Genomic DNA, 18,032 nt, shown 5'->3' with positions numbered 1-18,032 from the left:
ACTGAAACCGTAGATCATGCCAACCCCCAACTGTAGAATGAAATGTCCGTACCTATGGTGATGTTTAATTTCTATGTTAGAAAGTCAGAGGCTGATAAGAAGTAAATAAACCGAGAAATTGTTTCAACATGGTGGAATAGAAACCATATACAGTGTTCCTTTTTTCTTTCTGGAATTTTCTATTTAACATTTCAGCTAGTTGACCACAGGTAGCTTAAATACCAGAAACAAAAGTCCCTTTGTCCTGTGAACCTAACCTGAGTACAGAGGGTAAGAACCGTCTATATTGTATGTTGATACACACCTTGCTGGACCCTGCCCTGGTTGTGGCCCTCACTGCAGCGCTGGGTATCATGCGCATGCGCACAATGAGCATGCCTCTCTAACTCTTCTGCATAGGTTGGATATTTTAGGGGGAAAACAATCCGGAAATAAAAATTAGGCTGAAAGCAAATGTTCAGGTACAGATACATAGTTTTCTGATGTGATTGAAGGTCTAAGAATTGCACACAATTTACCTTGATCTGCATAGAAACTTCCGGTGAAATAGACTGAGTAGATTAAGTGCCCGTTAGGGTGAGCAGGCGCATCCCACCTCACGTGGGCTTCCCGGGATCCCTCAGGTTTGACAAGCACGTTGACCATGCCTTCCGGAGGAGCTTCTAGAGTCCGATTTTCTACCTGTGAGCATACAAAGGATTTACTTTGGTTGCAAATAAAATTTGTGCATGCTGTGGTTTGAGCATATTTCTTCAAAGAATCTTTTTGCCGTGAAGCAAACTGTTTGTGGCAGTAGCATCCTGTCTGCATGCCTTTGTTTGTCAGGGTCTAGACAGAGCTTGTGTGTTTCCTCCTCCTGCTGAGAAAGCTTAGAATTTCAGTTCCTGACCAAGACACTGGATTGTGATTTCTGCAGGATTTCAATTGGTTCACAGTGAGCTTGTGCTCGTGGCTGTGGATAACCATAGACTATTTTCAGAGATGCTTAGAGATGATTTTTAAGTCATTGTAAAAGAAAGAGAGATAAAAATGATGTGTTTTCCTAAATTTCCAATTTCTTGATGGGAGGGATAGACTTTTGTGGAAAAGCCACTAGAACACTCTCCTCTCCTCTTCTCTCCCTCCCTCCCTTCCCTTCCCTTCCCCTTCCCCTTCCCTCACCTCCCTTTCCCTTCCCCCTCTCTTGTCTGAGCTCTGAGCTGTGTTCCTCTTTTGTGTGAAAAGATGGCACCACCAGCTGAAGTTCCCTGAAGAAGTTACATCTATTTTAAAGAGCCTGGATGACTAATTAGGGTCCCTTGTGTTTGTGAAGTGTTGGGATATTGCATATGCAGAGCCAGAATCATCTTGAGTTATCTCTATTTTTTTTTAAATTTTTTTACCCTGAACAGTCTTTTACCACCCATGTCTGAATCTGATTCACACCTCTTGACCATCAATGAAATCTTGGGAATGTACTCAATGAGCAGACAAGTGGCCTTCACCAATCTGAAAGCCAAGTATATCAACAGACAGCATCTGATATCTACAGAAACGTTTCTGGCTTCTCTATAACCTGCCTACCTAGTGTTCCCACCAATGTATTTGATGACAGCATGGATTTACTTATTTGATTTGTTTGTTTACTTACCTTTTGGTTATGTAACTATGAAATGTGATGTAATCATTTATTTGTGTAACCTGCCACTCAGAGCAGCCAGAATCCACACTTCTGGGTCATGCCCATTCACATTTAGTTCAGCATAAGCTGTCTCTGACTCCTCATAGAGTGAGGCTGTATTTTGCATGGACACATCATGATGGCACCAAGAAAAAAATGTACCCTAGTGAATCTCTCTGAGAAACAATCACATCAGAGGCTGACAGGATGTTGATCTGCTTATACAGAAAATGAATTGCTTCAAAAGGAAGGCTCTGAGATAAAGATGAGTCTTAAACTGGACAAGGATCAGCAATGGGTCAATAACTAAGTGTCCAGTAACTAATAGGCCAATAACAACAAAGTGTCCAAAGGAAGATGTAATTGTTGGCAAGAAAGTAGAAACAGGTCCACGGCCATTTTTATTATTTTTTAATCACTGGCTAGTACTTGGTAAACTGAGCACCAGTGGTCTTTCATATGTGGACTTTCAAAGTTTATTGAATATGCAGGTAATTTTCACCTTATTCTTTGTGTGTGCATGTCTCTATCTATATGTGCAGGTGAATGGTGCGCATGTACATGAACTTGTGGGGCTAGAAGGCAACTACAGCTATTGTTATCACTGGTCTAGAACTGATCAACAGACTAGGTTTGCTCGTGGGAACGTGGTAGTCTGTCTTCCAAGAGTTGGGATTGGGTCATCCATGCACACCACCACATCTAGGTTCTGGAGAGTCAGACAGAAGTTCTCATGCCTTTAGAGAAAGCACTTTACCAAGTGACTCTGTTCCTAGCCCTGGCTGTAGTTGTACACTACAAACAAGCCCATTCTCCCCTAACAAGGAGATCAAACACAAGCAAGCTCCTGTGGCAGACAAATGGTCTCTATTATGAAGGTTTGATTTGTTAAGGTGAATACATTTCTCCAATTATGAGGATAAGTGTGAAAAAGACTGAGTGTTCATTTTTAGTAAGTGTGAGATCACAGGTGTTTTGTCATTATCGGAGGAGAGGTCTGGGTTCTTTGGGGCTGTGCTGTCTGCTCATACCTTGCTTCAGTCACAAACAGCTATGCACAAAAAGTGATGAAAAGCTAGATCAGAGAGATTCTCTCCATCCCTTTAACGTTTGTCATAATGCAGCTTCTTTAACTATGTGTACAGTTCCAATCATTGTACAGAAAGGGGCTTAAAAGAGCTTCAAACGAAATGACACTTGAAAAATCAAATAATGATAATTTCAGATAATTATATTATTCATTTCAAATGCCTGGCTAATTCAAGATAAACAGATTTTTAGGTTTCTTTCGGTGTTTGGATAAACATTCTGACTTTTATTCTATAAAAAAAATTGACAACTATACAATTTTTCTCTGACCAGGAAGGATTTTTGATTGTTTCTTTCTTCCTTTTTTCTTCTTCTTAAATATTTATGTTGCCTCAAAATGGAAAAGGTCCTTGGAAGGGTAGAAGTTGCCTCAGTTCTGACCAAAAAGATTTCCTTTGAAATAGATAATAAATTTAAAAACTAATATGCGTAAAAGCACAGAAACATTTCCACATAATTTCCATCCATAATAAAACTCTTATCACACTTGTGAAAGTCTTAGGTAAGCAATATTGATTTACTTTTTCATCATCTTTTAAAGATAAACGCTGTTGGGAAGTCTAAGGACTCATAGAACATGTATGCTTCGGAATGAGCTGAAGCGCTGGGTCAAGAGTAGCTCCCTCTGTGTCCTCCAACAGCTTCAGGAGAATTTTTTTTTGTTGAAAGATTTATTTTGTTGGTTTTATTTATGTGTTGGTATGTGTGTCTGTGTGTGGGCATGTGAGTACAGGAGCCCACAGAGGCCAAAAGGAGATGTTGGTTTCCGTGGAGCTGGGGTCTCAGGAAGTTGTGAGCAGGTTGACTTGGGTGTTAGGAACCACACTCGGGTTCTCTGCAAGAGCTATGGTTGCCCTTAAGCCAGTGGTTCTCAACTCCCTAATGTTGTGACCCTTTGACACAGTTCCTCATGTTGTGGTGACCCCTAATCATATTTTTGTTGTTACTTTATAACTGTAATTCTCCTACTGTTGTATCTTGTACTATAAATATCCAGTGTTTTCTGATGGTTTTTGCTGGGATAGGGTCATTTGACCCTCAGAGGGGTTATGGCCCACAGGTTTAGAACAACTGCTCTTAAGCTCTCAGCCATCTCTTCAGCCTCTGAAGTATTATTTTTTTATATTAGAAATAATTCAAAAGTCAAATATGTTCTTTAAATGGACAATAATGGAGTAGGTCACAGAGGAATTAAACGGGAACAACAACAGTTTTGTCTTAATCACCCCATATACCTCTCTTCAGTCAGGCTGAGGTGACAAAACACATCAAGTCATCAGAGTCTTATTGTATCAAAACAGCAAGAACGTGCAATTGATACACAAATGACTTAGTTTTAAATCCCCTGTTTTACCAATTCCATACCTTTTTCCTCTTATGAACCATTTGCTTATGTGAACAGTGTCCTCCTTCATGCGTGGGCAACAGTGAAGCACGTTCATCTAAGGGCACACTGAACAGTGTCCTCCTGCATGTGTGGGGCTCAACAGTGTCCTGCATGTGTGGGGCTGGACAGTGTCCTCCTGCATGTGTGGGGCTGAACAGTGTCCTGCATGTGTGGGGCTAGACAGTGTCCTCCTGCATGTGTGGGTAACAAGGCTATTAAATTTGTGAAGGATTTAAAAAAAACAAAAAAACAAAAAAACAAAAAAACCCATACAGCATATTTCTGTCTCCAAAATGTCAAAATAATCAATACTGATAGGCTGAGTGCAGGAGAGAAAAGTGCCAAGTGGAGAAGATGATCTTGCGCTCCAAAGTCAGCGTGTAGACTGGACTGGACGGGGACCTGGCAGAGGTGGTTTTACAATCCAATTCCCCTTTCCCTTTCTATCAGGGGCTGTAGTATTTGATTTCCTAAGGTTAATGTTGCCGGCTGTCTGTTCAGTACAGAGATCGATAGCTGTGTCCCTTTATTTAAAGTTTCTAGAGTATGTTGTAGATGAGGTGGGGCACCCAGAACTATAATTTACACTCTACCCTGAGCAAAAGTACAAGTTTGTAAGCTCATAGAATGTATTCCTGTATTCCTTCTTTCTCTTCTTCCTCTTCCTCCTCTGCTTCTTTTTGTCTTCTTCCTCTTTCTTTCTTTCTTTCTCTCTCTCTCTCTCATGCTCTTTCTCTGAATAGAGAAGTGCTGGCCTCCTTCCATCTCTGCTTTTAAGGGCGAGTATCCATCAGAGGGCTCTGATTGTAAATGGTTTACTATAACGACTCAAGCTTAGTCTCTGCGATGTGGGGCTTTAGCTTCTGAGAAAGCAACCAATCTCTGAATGGAAGGTGTGATCCAAAGTAAGGAAGTACAATTGAATTAAAGAGCTGATTCTCATGGTAATATTTATATAATGTAGTATTAAACAAAGACAGAGTGTATTAAAATGGCAGGAAATTAGCAAACATTGACAAAAAAAACCTATAACTAGTATTTCTCTTTTAAAAAAAGGCTAAACTCATTTAATCAAGGAAAATGCATAAAGTGTAATGTATTATTTTCAAACTGAAAATGCTATGCTGGGCTGTGATGGTCTCACACTATTAACTAATGGAAAATGATGCTGGAATGCAAAGGACAATCTTTTCATGCTACTAACCGTCAATGAAAGAGATACACATTATAGACTTCTGAAATGTGCGCATCAAAAGCAGATAGTAATAAAAATTTAAATAGCATTCTTAGAAAGCTACATCAGATTCATGAAATAAAAATACTTTATTCGAAGAGATGAAGTACGTCCCATTTTTTAATTGATTAATCTGCCTGTTGGACAGAAATCTAAGCCTATTGTGGGAATTACAGTTTTCAATGTTCATTTTTTAATCAGGAATATAGTTATTGGGGTATCATTCAGAAGAAAAACATGTACCTTTCATTTATCATCAAAGCAGGCATGATTATGTGTGTGACCATTAAAGCAGTCAACCTGCTGTTTATTCAAGAATATATGCATTCTTCTCCTAGATATACACACAGCCCTGAAATGTATATCGAACTAAAAGTAGCTCTTAAATAAACTTGAATAAGAAGAATGAGTTCCCCTTATGCTTGACAAGCTCCAGTTCCTCCCTTGATGCCCAGTGTCACCCAGCAGCTCATGTCCCAGACTGTAAATCCACACACTCACCAGTGGGCCCAGAGCACAACCCTTTGCTGTGCATGCTTGAACTTGGAAGGTGTGTAAGCTCCCAGGATCAAATCCATAGGCATGGCAGCTGAGTCCTGACGAATTGTGAATCAGAGTGTCATCTAGATATAACTTGTATGTGGTGATCACTCCTGGAAAGACAAAACCCAGCTTCCAGTATGGCCAGAACACAGTAGCAAGTAACTAGGAAAGCCTCCAGTCACTGAACCGCCCACCCAGCTCCTCTGAATGCTGCCTCTTCTCAAAGGATAAGATATGCTTTACTTTAGACACCATGCTGGTAAGGTGCTTAGCGCAGAGAGAGTGAGGGAACCCAATACTCCAGAGGAAAATCTTGCTGGAGGCCATTCATCAAGTGCCATTAATTTCCAGGCCAAAAAGAGGAAGTAGGGATGTTTATGCTTCTATGTGTGTGTGTATTCTAAAAACATCCGTCGTAGATGCTTTGGATATAAAGAGACCTTCTATGCTCCTGGAGTACATGCTACTTGGATCTAGTTGTCAATGTTCTTAGTGGACACACATTCACGTGTTAACCTTTTCCTCACAGCCTGCCTAAAGGTGGGTTAGTATCGGAACGGAGCTGAGGTAAGCTACCCAAGGTCACCCAGCAGGAGAGTACCTAAGTTAGGATTTGTACCTACATCTTTATCTATATTCAATTTGCCCACACATTCTCTCTAACACTGACCAGTCATACACTAAACCCTGCTTGGCTCATCAGACTCAGTCAAAATTGGGTTAGAATAGCCACACACATTTTCACAAAAGTATCAGAACTAGGAGAAACTAGAGTGGCCATCAAAGAGAAAGACTCTATTTACTCAAGTAAAATGTTCTTATGAAAAGGATCATAGAGTCTGCATGATTGGGGCTGCCGAGATGGCTCGGTGGTTAAGAGCACTAAGTCCTCTTCCAGAGGTCCTGAGTTCAAATCCCACCAGTCACTTGGCAGCTCACAACCATCTGTAACGGGATCTGATGCCCTTTTCTAATGTGTCTGAAGACAGATGCCATATACTCATATACGTAAAATAAATAAATCTTGTAAAAGGTCAGCATAATCAGGTTCACTAGAAATATAGACTCTCCAAACTTACTTAACATTGTACCATGGGAAGCAGAAGTATGGCCCTGTTAACTGTTAATCAGAACTGTTATTAAAGTGAGATTAATTTCTAAGTCCCCTCCCTAAATATGGCCTCCAGGAATCACTTTAAGTGTTCCATTATCATACAGCAGTAGTCAGGGGCTCCCTGCCCCCCACAGCTCACAGTACAGCCCCATCACAACTTTTAACGATTCATTCCACTATGGTATTACTGTGCCATCAATGGCCCAGGTTCCCCCAGAAGACTGTAGGATCCCTTAGGAAACCGTAACTCTTCCTTATCTGCTTCTTCCCACAGCCAAGCCCCATGCCTCAAGTGTGGTAGGCACATAACAAACACTGACAGGGCAAACACAGTCACAGGCACCATCATAAAGCAACCAGCATGCAATGCGAATAATAATTTACATACTTTGAAAGAAGAGCTAGGTCCATACCTGAAAAGCCAGCTAGAAAATCATTCTTAAAGAAGAGATCCAAGAACAGACTCTAAAGAGCAAGTCTAGCAAAGTTAAGAGCAGTCAGGAAGGCTGGTTTCCAGAATCCTGAATTTGAGGTTGATGGCCACGTTGGTAAATATCTGTAGTGTGCCCCAACCTTCACCCATTGGGAATAATACCCATAGAGCTTCAATACCAGGGCTTCAATACTCTAAGATCTATTTGTCCCAAGGGGGAATTACTCACCTCTCCACCTGTTCACAGCGGTTTTTCTCCTAATCATTTTATAAGTATCCTCACTGACCTTTGGCGTGACGCACTGATGGCCCAGCCTCGTTATTTTTCTTTTAATTTTGTGTGTGTGCATTACATAATGTCTTGTGTCAAATACTCAGTATCAAAACAGATCAGCAACTCAACAGGTGACCAATTCCTTCTATCAAACAGCTTCCGGTTTTAACGTCTAGCGTGTTTTCTCTTTCATTAGAATTATCTTTTGATCGATACATCCTCTTAGAATCTAAGGTTTTTAAATAAGTTAATATTTTAACACAGTTCCTGCGTTGTCCCATTTTTCCTTCTTGAAGGTAACTTTTAACAGTTGCACTGGAGTCTCCTCAGTGTTCATATCGAGGAGGAAGTCCTTATTTTCCCACCATGCACCACTGGGCTGCATAATTAAGTATGGGAGCTCTGCCTCTACTGGATCCATTCTCCCTTGTGCCTACTGTGCATTCTCTCTGTGCAACACTGATGGCTATGATGATGCTTAAGGAATGAAGGCACACATGGATCCCTCTGTCAAGTGAAACAGGGACTGCGAACAACCCATAACTACATGGGAAGTCACGGGAAGGTGAGTAGGACAGAATTACAGTGATAAGAGCAACAGAAAGAATTACAGTGTGTTTGCAACCATGGGAAGTAACCACTTAATCCCTCAACCCCTCAGGCAATCCCACATGCATTGCACACACCCTTAAAGAGAAACTAAGACCCTGCCTGAGTTCAACAGAAGCAGAAATACTCAGACCAACACGCCCCTTTCCTTAAACAACTGCAGAGAGAGAGAGAGAGAGAGAGTTTCTCTTGCACTAGGAAGCCGTGCACAGTGGCTCACTTACCTGACATGCTGAGAAGTAAGACATTTTATCAAATAGTACACCGTGGATACAAGTGACTGAAATTCCTTAGGCATGAACTTTAAGATCTTGAGCATTTTCAAAGGTTTTAGGAGTAAATTCTAAGCCCTCACCCATTTTATCACAAAGAGTGTACAGGAATCATTTTGGTAAGAGTTAAGGTATGGTTGTAGCCAGTGAGGAATCTGGGGATTGATACCTGGGGGACCACTGGGGGCCTCCCAAGCTTTTGCCCTAAGCATAACTTTCCAGTCCCATCTCATCAATTTTTCAGCTTGTCTTTTGAGTTCTCCATCCACTACAGCGACAGCTCCTCTAGGGCTGGTGCACTGATTTTTTTTTTTTTTTTTGTCTACCTGATTCCAGCAAGTCAACCCCCAGAAATCTATGCCAAGAAACCAGGTAGCTATGACATATGTTGAGAACAGGGTCTCCATAAGGATGGGAATAAGGCAGATGAGCTGCAATAAAACTCAAGTGTTTTGACAGTTAATTCAACTCTGCAGAAATCTTAGTATCCAGGTGTGACATGGAGGGGGTGAGTGTCAGTCTACCTTCAGTGTAAAATTGATCCTGTATATTCAACGCACGCACGCGCGCACACACACACACACACACACACACACACACACACACACACACACACGTTACCCTGTGTTCTAAAGGCAAACCAGACCTGACAGTGCATGCAGGAGAGGCTAGAAGATGTTTGTAGCACAGTGCACACTGTAAGTTAGGTTTCTCTATAAGTCATTTAAATCCCTCCTGACATCTTCCCTATTTTCTCTACCAACTGAATCCATTTCAAATTTCTCTTCACCCATGGCCACCTGGGCTATTTTAACATCATCTTAGAATACCTCAGGATAATGGCCACTTAGGTGTCTTCATGTGTCATGAGTTATTCTATATGCTACAGCCAGAGAGGGAGAGGTTACAAATGGCTATCTGGCCATTCCTTACACAATTAGCGATCCATCATGCCTGCCTCAAGTAACAGAAATAAGTCACTGTCCCTTCTCAGATTAGGGACTTGGACTATGTAAGCCAGTCTTGGGGAGGGTCAGGCTTATGATATTTGTATGTCTAAATATTCTGCTTTGTGGTCCAATTCTTACCAACCAAGCACCAGGATTCAAAATTAGGGCCAAGTAGGACGCTGTTGTGTTTTAGAGATTGCTTCATTTAAACCTGACTCCCACTCACAGAGACTGAGGCAAGTTTAGGGATTTACTCTCATCCAGGCTGCGGCAGGCAACCCTCTGCCATGCTCTGAATTATGGGTTTAAATACAGGTTCCTGGTAAATTAATAGACAATAAGAAATATAATTTGGAAAGACCATTATTTTGGGGGAATGTTCTCAGTTATTAAATATTTTTATTATCATTGTATCAGTTATACATGTTTTCATTATGACTTTTTCACATACTTTTATAATAAATTTTGATCCTGTTTCTCTCTTTTTGTCCACCTTCCAATTCACCTAATTCTTCTACTTTTACATCTGCTTTTTTAAAAAAGATTTATTTATTTTATGTATATGAGTACACACTTTAGTTGTACAGATGGTTGTGAGCTTTCATGTGATTGTTGGGAATTGAACTTAGGACCTCTGCTTGCTCTGGCCAACCCCACTCTCTCCAGCCAAAGATTTATTTATTAGTATAAGTTCACTGTAGCTGTCTTCAAATGCACCAGAAGAGGGTATCAGATCTCATTATGGGTGGTTGTGAGCCACCATGTGGTTGCTGGGATTTGAACTCAGTACCTTTGGAAGAGCAGTCGGTGCTCTTACCCACTGAACCATCTCACCAGCCCTACATCTGCTTTCTTAATGACTAAGCTTCACATAGATTGCTTACAGAAGGACAGAAAGGGTTTCTTACCAGAACATTCCTGTCTGTATCGAGTTATATAGGCAAATTTTATAACTATTTTTAGTAGCAGTCTTTTTGATAGAAATAACATTAGTAAAGTAAGAGCCATTATAAACCTAAATTTAAAGGCATAGTATATGAAGCAATAAACTAAAAAAAAAATCTATTAACACAGTGATTTAAATTTCATTGATCTCTGGTTTCCAAACTGAGTGTGAGGTACTCCTATGATGCATTAGACATTGCAAACTCTAGCTAAAGATATGTTTTCCTCCTTCTTTAACTAGAATGCTGGCTATGCATGAATGGTTTTGGAGAAATCTGAAGACTAGTTCTTAAAACAGCAAGTAGTTAAAAAAAAAAAACAACAAAACCAATAAACCAACCAACATAGCCACCTAGAGATCCCACCAGGCTCCACTGGGTACTTGCCAACCCTTGATTGCAGCACTGGCAGCACTGGTGAAACTTGGTGAGCCACAGAACAAAGAGACATGCATCTTGGAAAGAGATTTTTCAAGTGGGAATTTTAGGAGCAAGGGTAAGATAGGTTGGATGTGTGAGTAACCTAAATGCATCCTACATATGTATGATTGCCAAAGAACAAATTTAATTAAGTAAAAAACTACTTGAAGCAATACATAGAACTGGTGGCCTATTCTGTGGCAGGCATTGGGCACCATGAGGTGTGTGTGGATTACGTCCTCTATCCTGACAACTCTTAGGTATCAGAACTGCTCTCAATACTGCTAGGAAGACAAGCGACGGACATGCAACTCATGAGCATACAGGCAGGTGTAGACCAGGCAAGCTTACTCCACTGTTGACAATGCCTCTGCTTAATCTCTAAGTTTGTAGTAATTTCCTACACCTGAACACGCTTTTATGATTCCAAATCTGATCAAAACATCTCATTGAAAATATGAACATTTATTGAATGCTCATGTGTTAGTATTTTTGTTATTTTGAAGGACAGAAAGAATAAGAATAAGAAATAGAACCCATTCTTATATAAGTAAGAAGAGAATTAAAGGCAGGTATGATTGAATAATGGGTGAATCAAGATTAATGTAAAACTGCTAAGTGTAGCAAAAGATCTAGACAACAAACTAATGGCCCAGGTAAGCAGTAGGAGCAGTAGCCATAGGTGAGGATTTCAATGTGGCTGAGTCTCCTTAGAGTAGAGGCTCCAAAAGGGCTGCATTGGATTCATTTGTCTATTGGTACTGTCTTCTCACTCCCATTGTCAAATGGTAGTCTTAAATACTCATCCAGAGGGAATTTGGAGCCTCAAATGTCCCAGGAGAATCACTGACACTTTTCTGAACTTGTACTGACTTGGGCAAGATCAAGGGACATGACAAATAACCCAAAATCACATATAAGATCAGTGGGAGGTGAGGGAAAGGAAGGTATATGGACAACAAATGTTAAAGCTATTTTTTTCTCCTGGGTATGGAGTAACCAGTTGGAACTAAAACCAGAATAAGATAACAACACATTTCAGGAGAACTTGTGATTTTTCCTAGGAGAAAGACAGCTTTAACTACTTTTAGGTTACATAATCATAACTCAAGTTAAGAAGAGAAGTCTGCCAACATCTCAGAAAGCTCTTTGTTCATGATCCCAGCTCTCCTTTCTTCTCTGGTGGTATCCATGCCAAAGAGTTTTTGTATGTGCATCTAGATCCTTCCTCCCTCAATTAAGCTCAGAAAGAACAAAAAGATGGGATACTGAATTAATTCTTATGTTTAAAACCCTGCAGGATTTTGTATTGTTTTGTGTAATGCTCTTGCTGGTCAGTAGCTGTGGATGGAATGTCTCCCATATGGCAGGCATCAATCTGCATGCAGGGAACTGAGATGCAGCACAATAGTCCTGATTGCTGCCTTCACAACCTTGATAATACAACCAAGAAGACAGGTGAGGTCTGGTGAGTGTATAAAGAGTCTCTTGAAGGAACTCCCTGTGGAAAATACAGTGGTGACAGGTGAGGAGGCAGGAACTAAGCCAGTCTGGGCTGGGTGGAGAAATGGCACTCTTCTGAGAAAATGATCTCATAGGCACAACACACACTGGAAACGATTTCATCAAGAGGGAGAGCATCATGGGCCATTATTATAAGTAGCAGAGGTTTCACAATAAGAAGCAAAAAGCTTTCCCTGGGATGTCAGCAAGTTGCTTAAAATGCAAGTGTCACAGAACAATGCAAAGATCTACCTCTAGAACCATTCCAGTGTGGCTCCTTTTAAGATGAAGATCTACCAAAACAGAGTTTACTAGAGTGGAATTGTAAACTTGTATTCTTTGGTTACTGTTCCCAGAATGAGAGAAAGCTGCTAAAATGTATTTCTGCAACTGCCCTTGTTGCGTCCCACAAATATTGTAAAGGTCGATGAAATGAAATTTTCAACAGCAGGCAACTCAGTCAGTGGACAGTTGAGGTTATTTCAACTAAGAGATCGTTTACAGAGATGAGAGTGGAGGCCAAAGGAGGGAGAAAGTGGTTGTGAGCCCTCCCTTCTAGTAATGGCCAAGACTCCCAGCAGACCAACCGAACCATGGGCAACAGACATACTTCCATCTATGAGTGGGGAAAGGATTATACCAGGTTTTAGAACTTGAAGGATGATCTGGCATTATAAGAAAGGTTATTGGACATAGCTTGGCATTTTGTGGAGGAACACAGCCCTGGAGTTCAGAGCCCAGCAGGAAGGTGCCAGGGCAGTGACCTGAGACTCAGGTCCCTTTACTTCCTTCTTTTGTTACCGTCACATGGGTAAGATGATGGTGTGGTGGAGGGCAAGTGTGTGGATATGCCAGTATCCCACTTCACAGAGAGAATAGCACATCTGAGATAAATTCTAGTAGCACAGTATCTTAGAGCTAAAAGGCATCTTGGCTACATGTTGGTCCCCACACATTTGGACTCAATAGGATACGCAGCATCCTAGGTCGTGGACTCTGTATATCCATTTTCCCTACTGCCTTGAAGACATGGAGGAGGGCAAAGAAGGGTGTGGACACTTAAAACCAAAAGACTAGGGGCACTCCCCTATCACTTCCATAAAATTCTCTGTGCCTTTCCTTGTTTAATCTTTTTGGGTACTAATCAGTAAGATAGCTACACAAAACTATGATTGTTTCTCTCTCTCTCTCTCTCTCTCTCTCTCTCTCTCTCTCTCTCTCTCTCTCTCTGTGTGCATTCATACACACAGAAAGAGAAAGAGATAGAAAAATAGGGAATAGGGAGAGAGGAAGGATGAGAGCAAAGGAGAGAGAGAGAGAGAGAGGAGAGAGAGAGAGAGAGAGAGAGAGAGAGAGAGAGAGAGAGAGAGAGAGAGAGTCAGTTATTTAATCCGGCTCCACAGACTGCTCTTCATTGAAAACTTGCAAAATGAGTCCTTAATTTTCATTGGCTGGCTAATGTAATGCACTTTGGAGTTTGTCATCTGTCTCCACAATGATAGAATTTTTAAGGTGTTTAATTTAGCAGGCAAGCTGAATCATAATTGCCGGTAAAGCATACCCACTGGGGTATAGATCTTCCTGCCTCTTCATCATGCCATGTCAAGTTGTATTTCCTAAGGTGCTCAATGGGTTGTCATATGTAAGCAAGGAAATTCAATACAACACAATGTAAATTTAATACAAGGTATCTCTATTTACACTGAAGAATTATGTTTACTGTAGAAATTAAACAACAATGTGTCCGTGTGCCATAAAAATAACACACGCAGTGAATATCGATGCTCCAAACCTTTTTTTTTTTTTTTTGTCAGTGAGGTTTGGCAATAAGAATATCAACTGCATGCTGCCCCCAAGGTTTAGATACTTATTGAGTGTGGCAGATACCTCCCTATGTGCATACTTGATCCTTCAATTAAAAAGGAAGAGAGAGAGAGAGAGAGAGAGAGAGAGAGAGAGAGAGAGAGAAGCTCCCACACTGTAGAAGATGCCTTATTACTGTTATGCTTGCCTAAAAATGGCATCGACAGAGTCTAAAAAAGGCTGTGCTTGGGAAATTCTACCTGACAAATTGATGGGAGGTGTTTCATAAAAGTTAACCAAGGTTTGTTCCAAACTGTCAAGCAGTTTCCCTAAGTGGCTCACTGAATTCTGGGATCCATTGCACCTGTTAAAACTGAGCACTAGAAGGAAGGAAAATACAATTATATTTGGTTATGGAAAATAGCTATTTCTGAATGAAACGTTAAGAAAATACACAGTTATTTCCTTAATCCCAGAAAAAAAATCACAACAGACACGTAAGCATTTGAATTTTGCCCATAGGAGATTAAGAGTGAGTGAGTAAAACTTTTGCTGTTATTTTCATAGGTCTGGTTGGAACTTTATGCTGAGGATACGTCTGCAAAAGCTAGAGGTAGACGGAGGGAAAAATCATGAGTTTCTTCTATTCACAGAAAAAAATTTTTTCATACCTCATTCATTAATTAGCTGTCTCGACTTTGAGTAATCAAATTGTTTAATTCTTATTAATCCAATTTTCTACATCTGTACATGGGGATATTGTAAATTTCATGGGCTAATTTTTGGAATTAAAATACTATCATACTCAGCTTTAACTGTCAACTTGACATAGTCTTGAGTCACTGGAGAAGAGGGTCTTAAGTGAGGGTTGACCCTGATTGGAGTGTCCCATGGGCATCTCTTATGAGCTCTTATTTTGACTGTTAAATGGTGTATAAGGGAGCAGCCCATTGTGAGCGATACCATTCCCTAGGTAGGTAGTCTTGAGTTATATATGGAGGCTTCATAAGCATGGACCCAAGTAAAGGTTCCTTCATAGCTTCTGCTTCATGATCCTGCCCATCTTCATGCTACTCTGTGTACGTCTTTAGTAACAGGTTGTTAAATTCTTACAGGAGTACAACTATTTTGACATGCGTTTTGGCTAGTTTTAATTGTCAACTTAATCTTGGTTGGTTGTGAAAACAAACTCATTGAGGAATTGTGTAGATGGCATTGCCTGTGGGAAGTCTCTTAATTGGGTTCATTGATGTGGGAAGATCCAACCAAGAATATGGGTGATGTGATTTCGTGGACTAAGCCCTGGATTGAATAAAAAATATAGAGAAAGCTGTACTCTGCTTTTGACTGTGCATATAACTGGACACATCGAGTTCATTTTGACGTTCCTGCAAGAGAAATCAGAGGATACAATGGAGTCAAGAGTGATCATGGGTAAAAGCCAAGGTTTGGGGCTAGTAAAAGTGGGTAGTGTCCCTGGGTGGCATGTGACATAAAAGAGACAGGGGACAGGATGAAAAGCCAATGAGGACATGCTGGGTTTCAGATGGGACAGAAAGCAGTGAAGGTGGCAATTGGAACCTGGGATGGCTCATTTGCATTGTCAGTGTGATGGGCTCTGGAGTTGCCTATATGGGGAGTCTCTGGGCTGTGAGGACTTACATAGATCAGTGTAGCCTCTGGGCATGCCTGGGAGAGAAGATCAAGATTGTATTAATTGACATGGGACAAATCCCCCTAATTGTGGGTGTCATTCTTCCACGGGCTGGAGTCTCAGACTAGATCCAAAGAGAAAGGAGCTGAGTGTGGCTGTTCACCTCCAGCTGCCTCAAGCTCCCACTGCCATGACCATCTAGTACCATGAAAAACGAGTCCCTGGAACTGTGCTCAAAATGAAGCCTTCTCTCCGCAAGCTGCTCTCCTGAGATTTGTGTCTCAGCAAGCACACAGTAACTAATGCAGTGCCCCAAGGAGGAATGTCATCAGGGTAAGTTTATTAACATTTCCCAGCATCCTCTCTGACACTTGTCTAAACCCCTGGGGTGGAGCCTGAGAATCAAATTCTTAAATTAGTATTGCCAACAAGGTTCCAGTAGTCAAGTTTGAGAAATAACACTCAGCATCATTTGAAAATGTCTCTTTGCTACAGTGAGATGGGGCCTGCAAGGGCAGTTATCACAAGTTACAAGTGCATAAACCAAGTTTGGACCCTAACAAGAGGCATACCACTTATTCAGACTTCCTACTGGGATGACTCATGTATTTGGTCACCTGTGGCAGTGCTGGACAGATAATTAAATATCATTAAGTTCAGGTCAAATGATGTAGGTGTCATGAGGAAGGCATTGGAAGATCATGTGGTCAAGATAAGAGGGGATGCTAAACTCAAGGAAGGACATTGTGGCTAACCTATAAGGTCTTCTAGAAGAGCAGGAGTGATCTTTACCACTGAGAAATCTCTACAACCCCTTTAATCATCGCCCCACTATAAAAGTATAGAAAGTTCTAATGAGATTAAACACATTATGCTATCATAAATGTGTTATCCAAATATTCCTTGTTTCTTGCTCACTGGATATATTTAACAAATGCTTTGCACATGAACAGAATATAAAGTGAAGACCCTCAAAAATGAGAAAAGGGCAGGCAAGCCAGGAGGAGCACAGGGCAGGAGAAGACTGAGTGACAACTACCAGGCTGGAAGACGGCCCTGTTCGCTGCAAACCAGGTTGCAGGTTAGCAGCCATCCAATCAGAACAAACCAGTAACATTTCACTGACACTTACGGACTAGACAGATTTCTTTGTGGAGTCAGAAGTGTGACAAGGATTTTGGCTGCTTAATATAATATTCTATAGATATCATTTATTTTTATTAAGAAAGTTGAAACCATACAAGAGTAGCTTCAATGGCAGAGAGAATCATTCCTTCTAATTACCATAATTCTTTCCATTACCTCATATATAGCTATTTCACTGGCTAAAAGTTTAATTAAGAGGAAATAGTGTAATTAATTCATAGTAAACATGAGTCAATCTGGTAAAACTACAAGGTTTTTGTCCTGCTTTATCCTTTCTGGCTATGCTTGCAGAAGCCACTTCTGTTTTCAGCACTGCGTTATTTAACGACAGTTCCTACAATAGTAATATGTTTTGATTTTTGTCACAAAGAGAGACATGGTTTGACCGACTGTTCGTTCTGCCAGAGCTAAACATGTTTAACAAATTCCATGTTTAACAAATCTTAGCAATATCTCCAATAACTGTTATAAATAGATCAGTGTCCGAGAGAGAAACCCTATTAAATGTCTTTACGGTGAGGATTTGTTTTTGCGGTGTTTAACTGGACCGCTCTTAACTCTCTAAACAGCACAAGGACACATACATCACATACGAACACGGTGCACCTTAAGTTAAGTAGAAGTATATGCATGTTTAATGCATACATTGTCTAAATCTCCATGTTGAAATATTTATAAATGGCATTCTAAGGAATATGAGTTCTGAGTGGCCTCTTTTCAGATAAATTTATTAACTCAGAAGCATTTGAAACACCCTGTGTCCACGGCCTCCCCACCTCTCTACTTCTCCAAGGAAGAACTCATGGCCGCTGAAAAGGGAAAGTCACTAAAGACAATGTCACTCTCAAAGCTACATTCTCCCAGAGTCTGCATTTGTCCCTGTCCTCTCTCCTAGCGCTCACTAAACAGTGGCGTGCAGTACACAAGAGCCATCAAGAGGGAGCACTTTTGAGCCACCAAAATTGCATGTTAGCCTAAAAAGCTCACTCTCCCTAAC

The 18,032-nt window shown here is 40.8% G+C and overlaps 1 protein-coding gene across 1 annotated transcript in view; it reads right to left on the bottom strand.

Annotated features, from left to right (window-relative positions):
• Ush2a (usherin) overlaps window positions 1–18,032 on the bottom strand; it is a 673,376-nt gene that overhangs the window by 303,725 nt on the left and 351,619 nt on the right. The window contains exons 35-36 of the mRNA XM_021165303.2: window positions 5,872–6,023; window positions 519–681 (exon numbers count right to left, since the gene is read on the bottom strand). Coding sequence (XP_021020962.1) covers window positions 519–681; window positions 5,872–6,023 — 315 coding nt within the window. The remainder of the gene's footprint in view (window positions 1–518; window positions 682–5,871; window positions 6,024–18,032) is intronic.

Source organism: Mus caroli, chromosome 1 (genome assembly GCF_900094665.2).
Source record: "Mus caroli chromosome 1, CAROLI_EIJ_v1.1, whole genome shotgun sequence".
Lineage (NCBI taxonomy): Eukaryota > Metazoa > Chordata > Mammalia > Rodentia > Muridae > Mus > Mus caroli.
The sequence above is the reverse complement of the archived record's forward strand: the minus strand, read 5'-3'. Positions and strand labels throughout refer to the sequence as shown.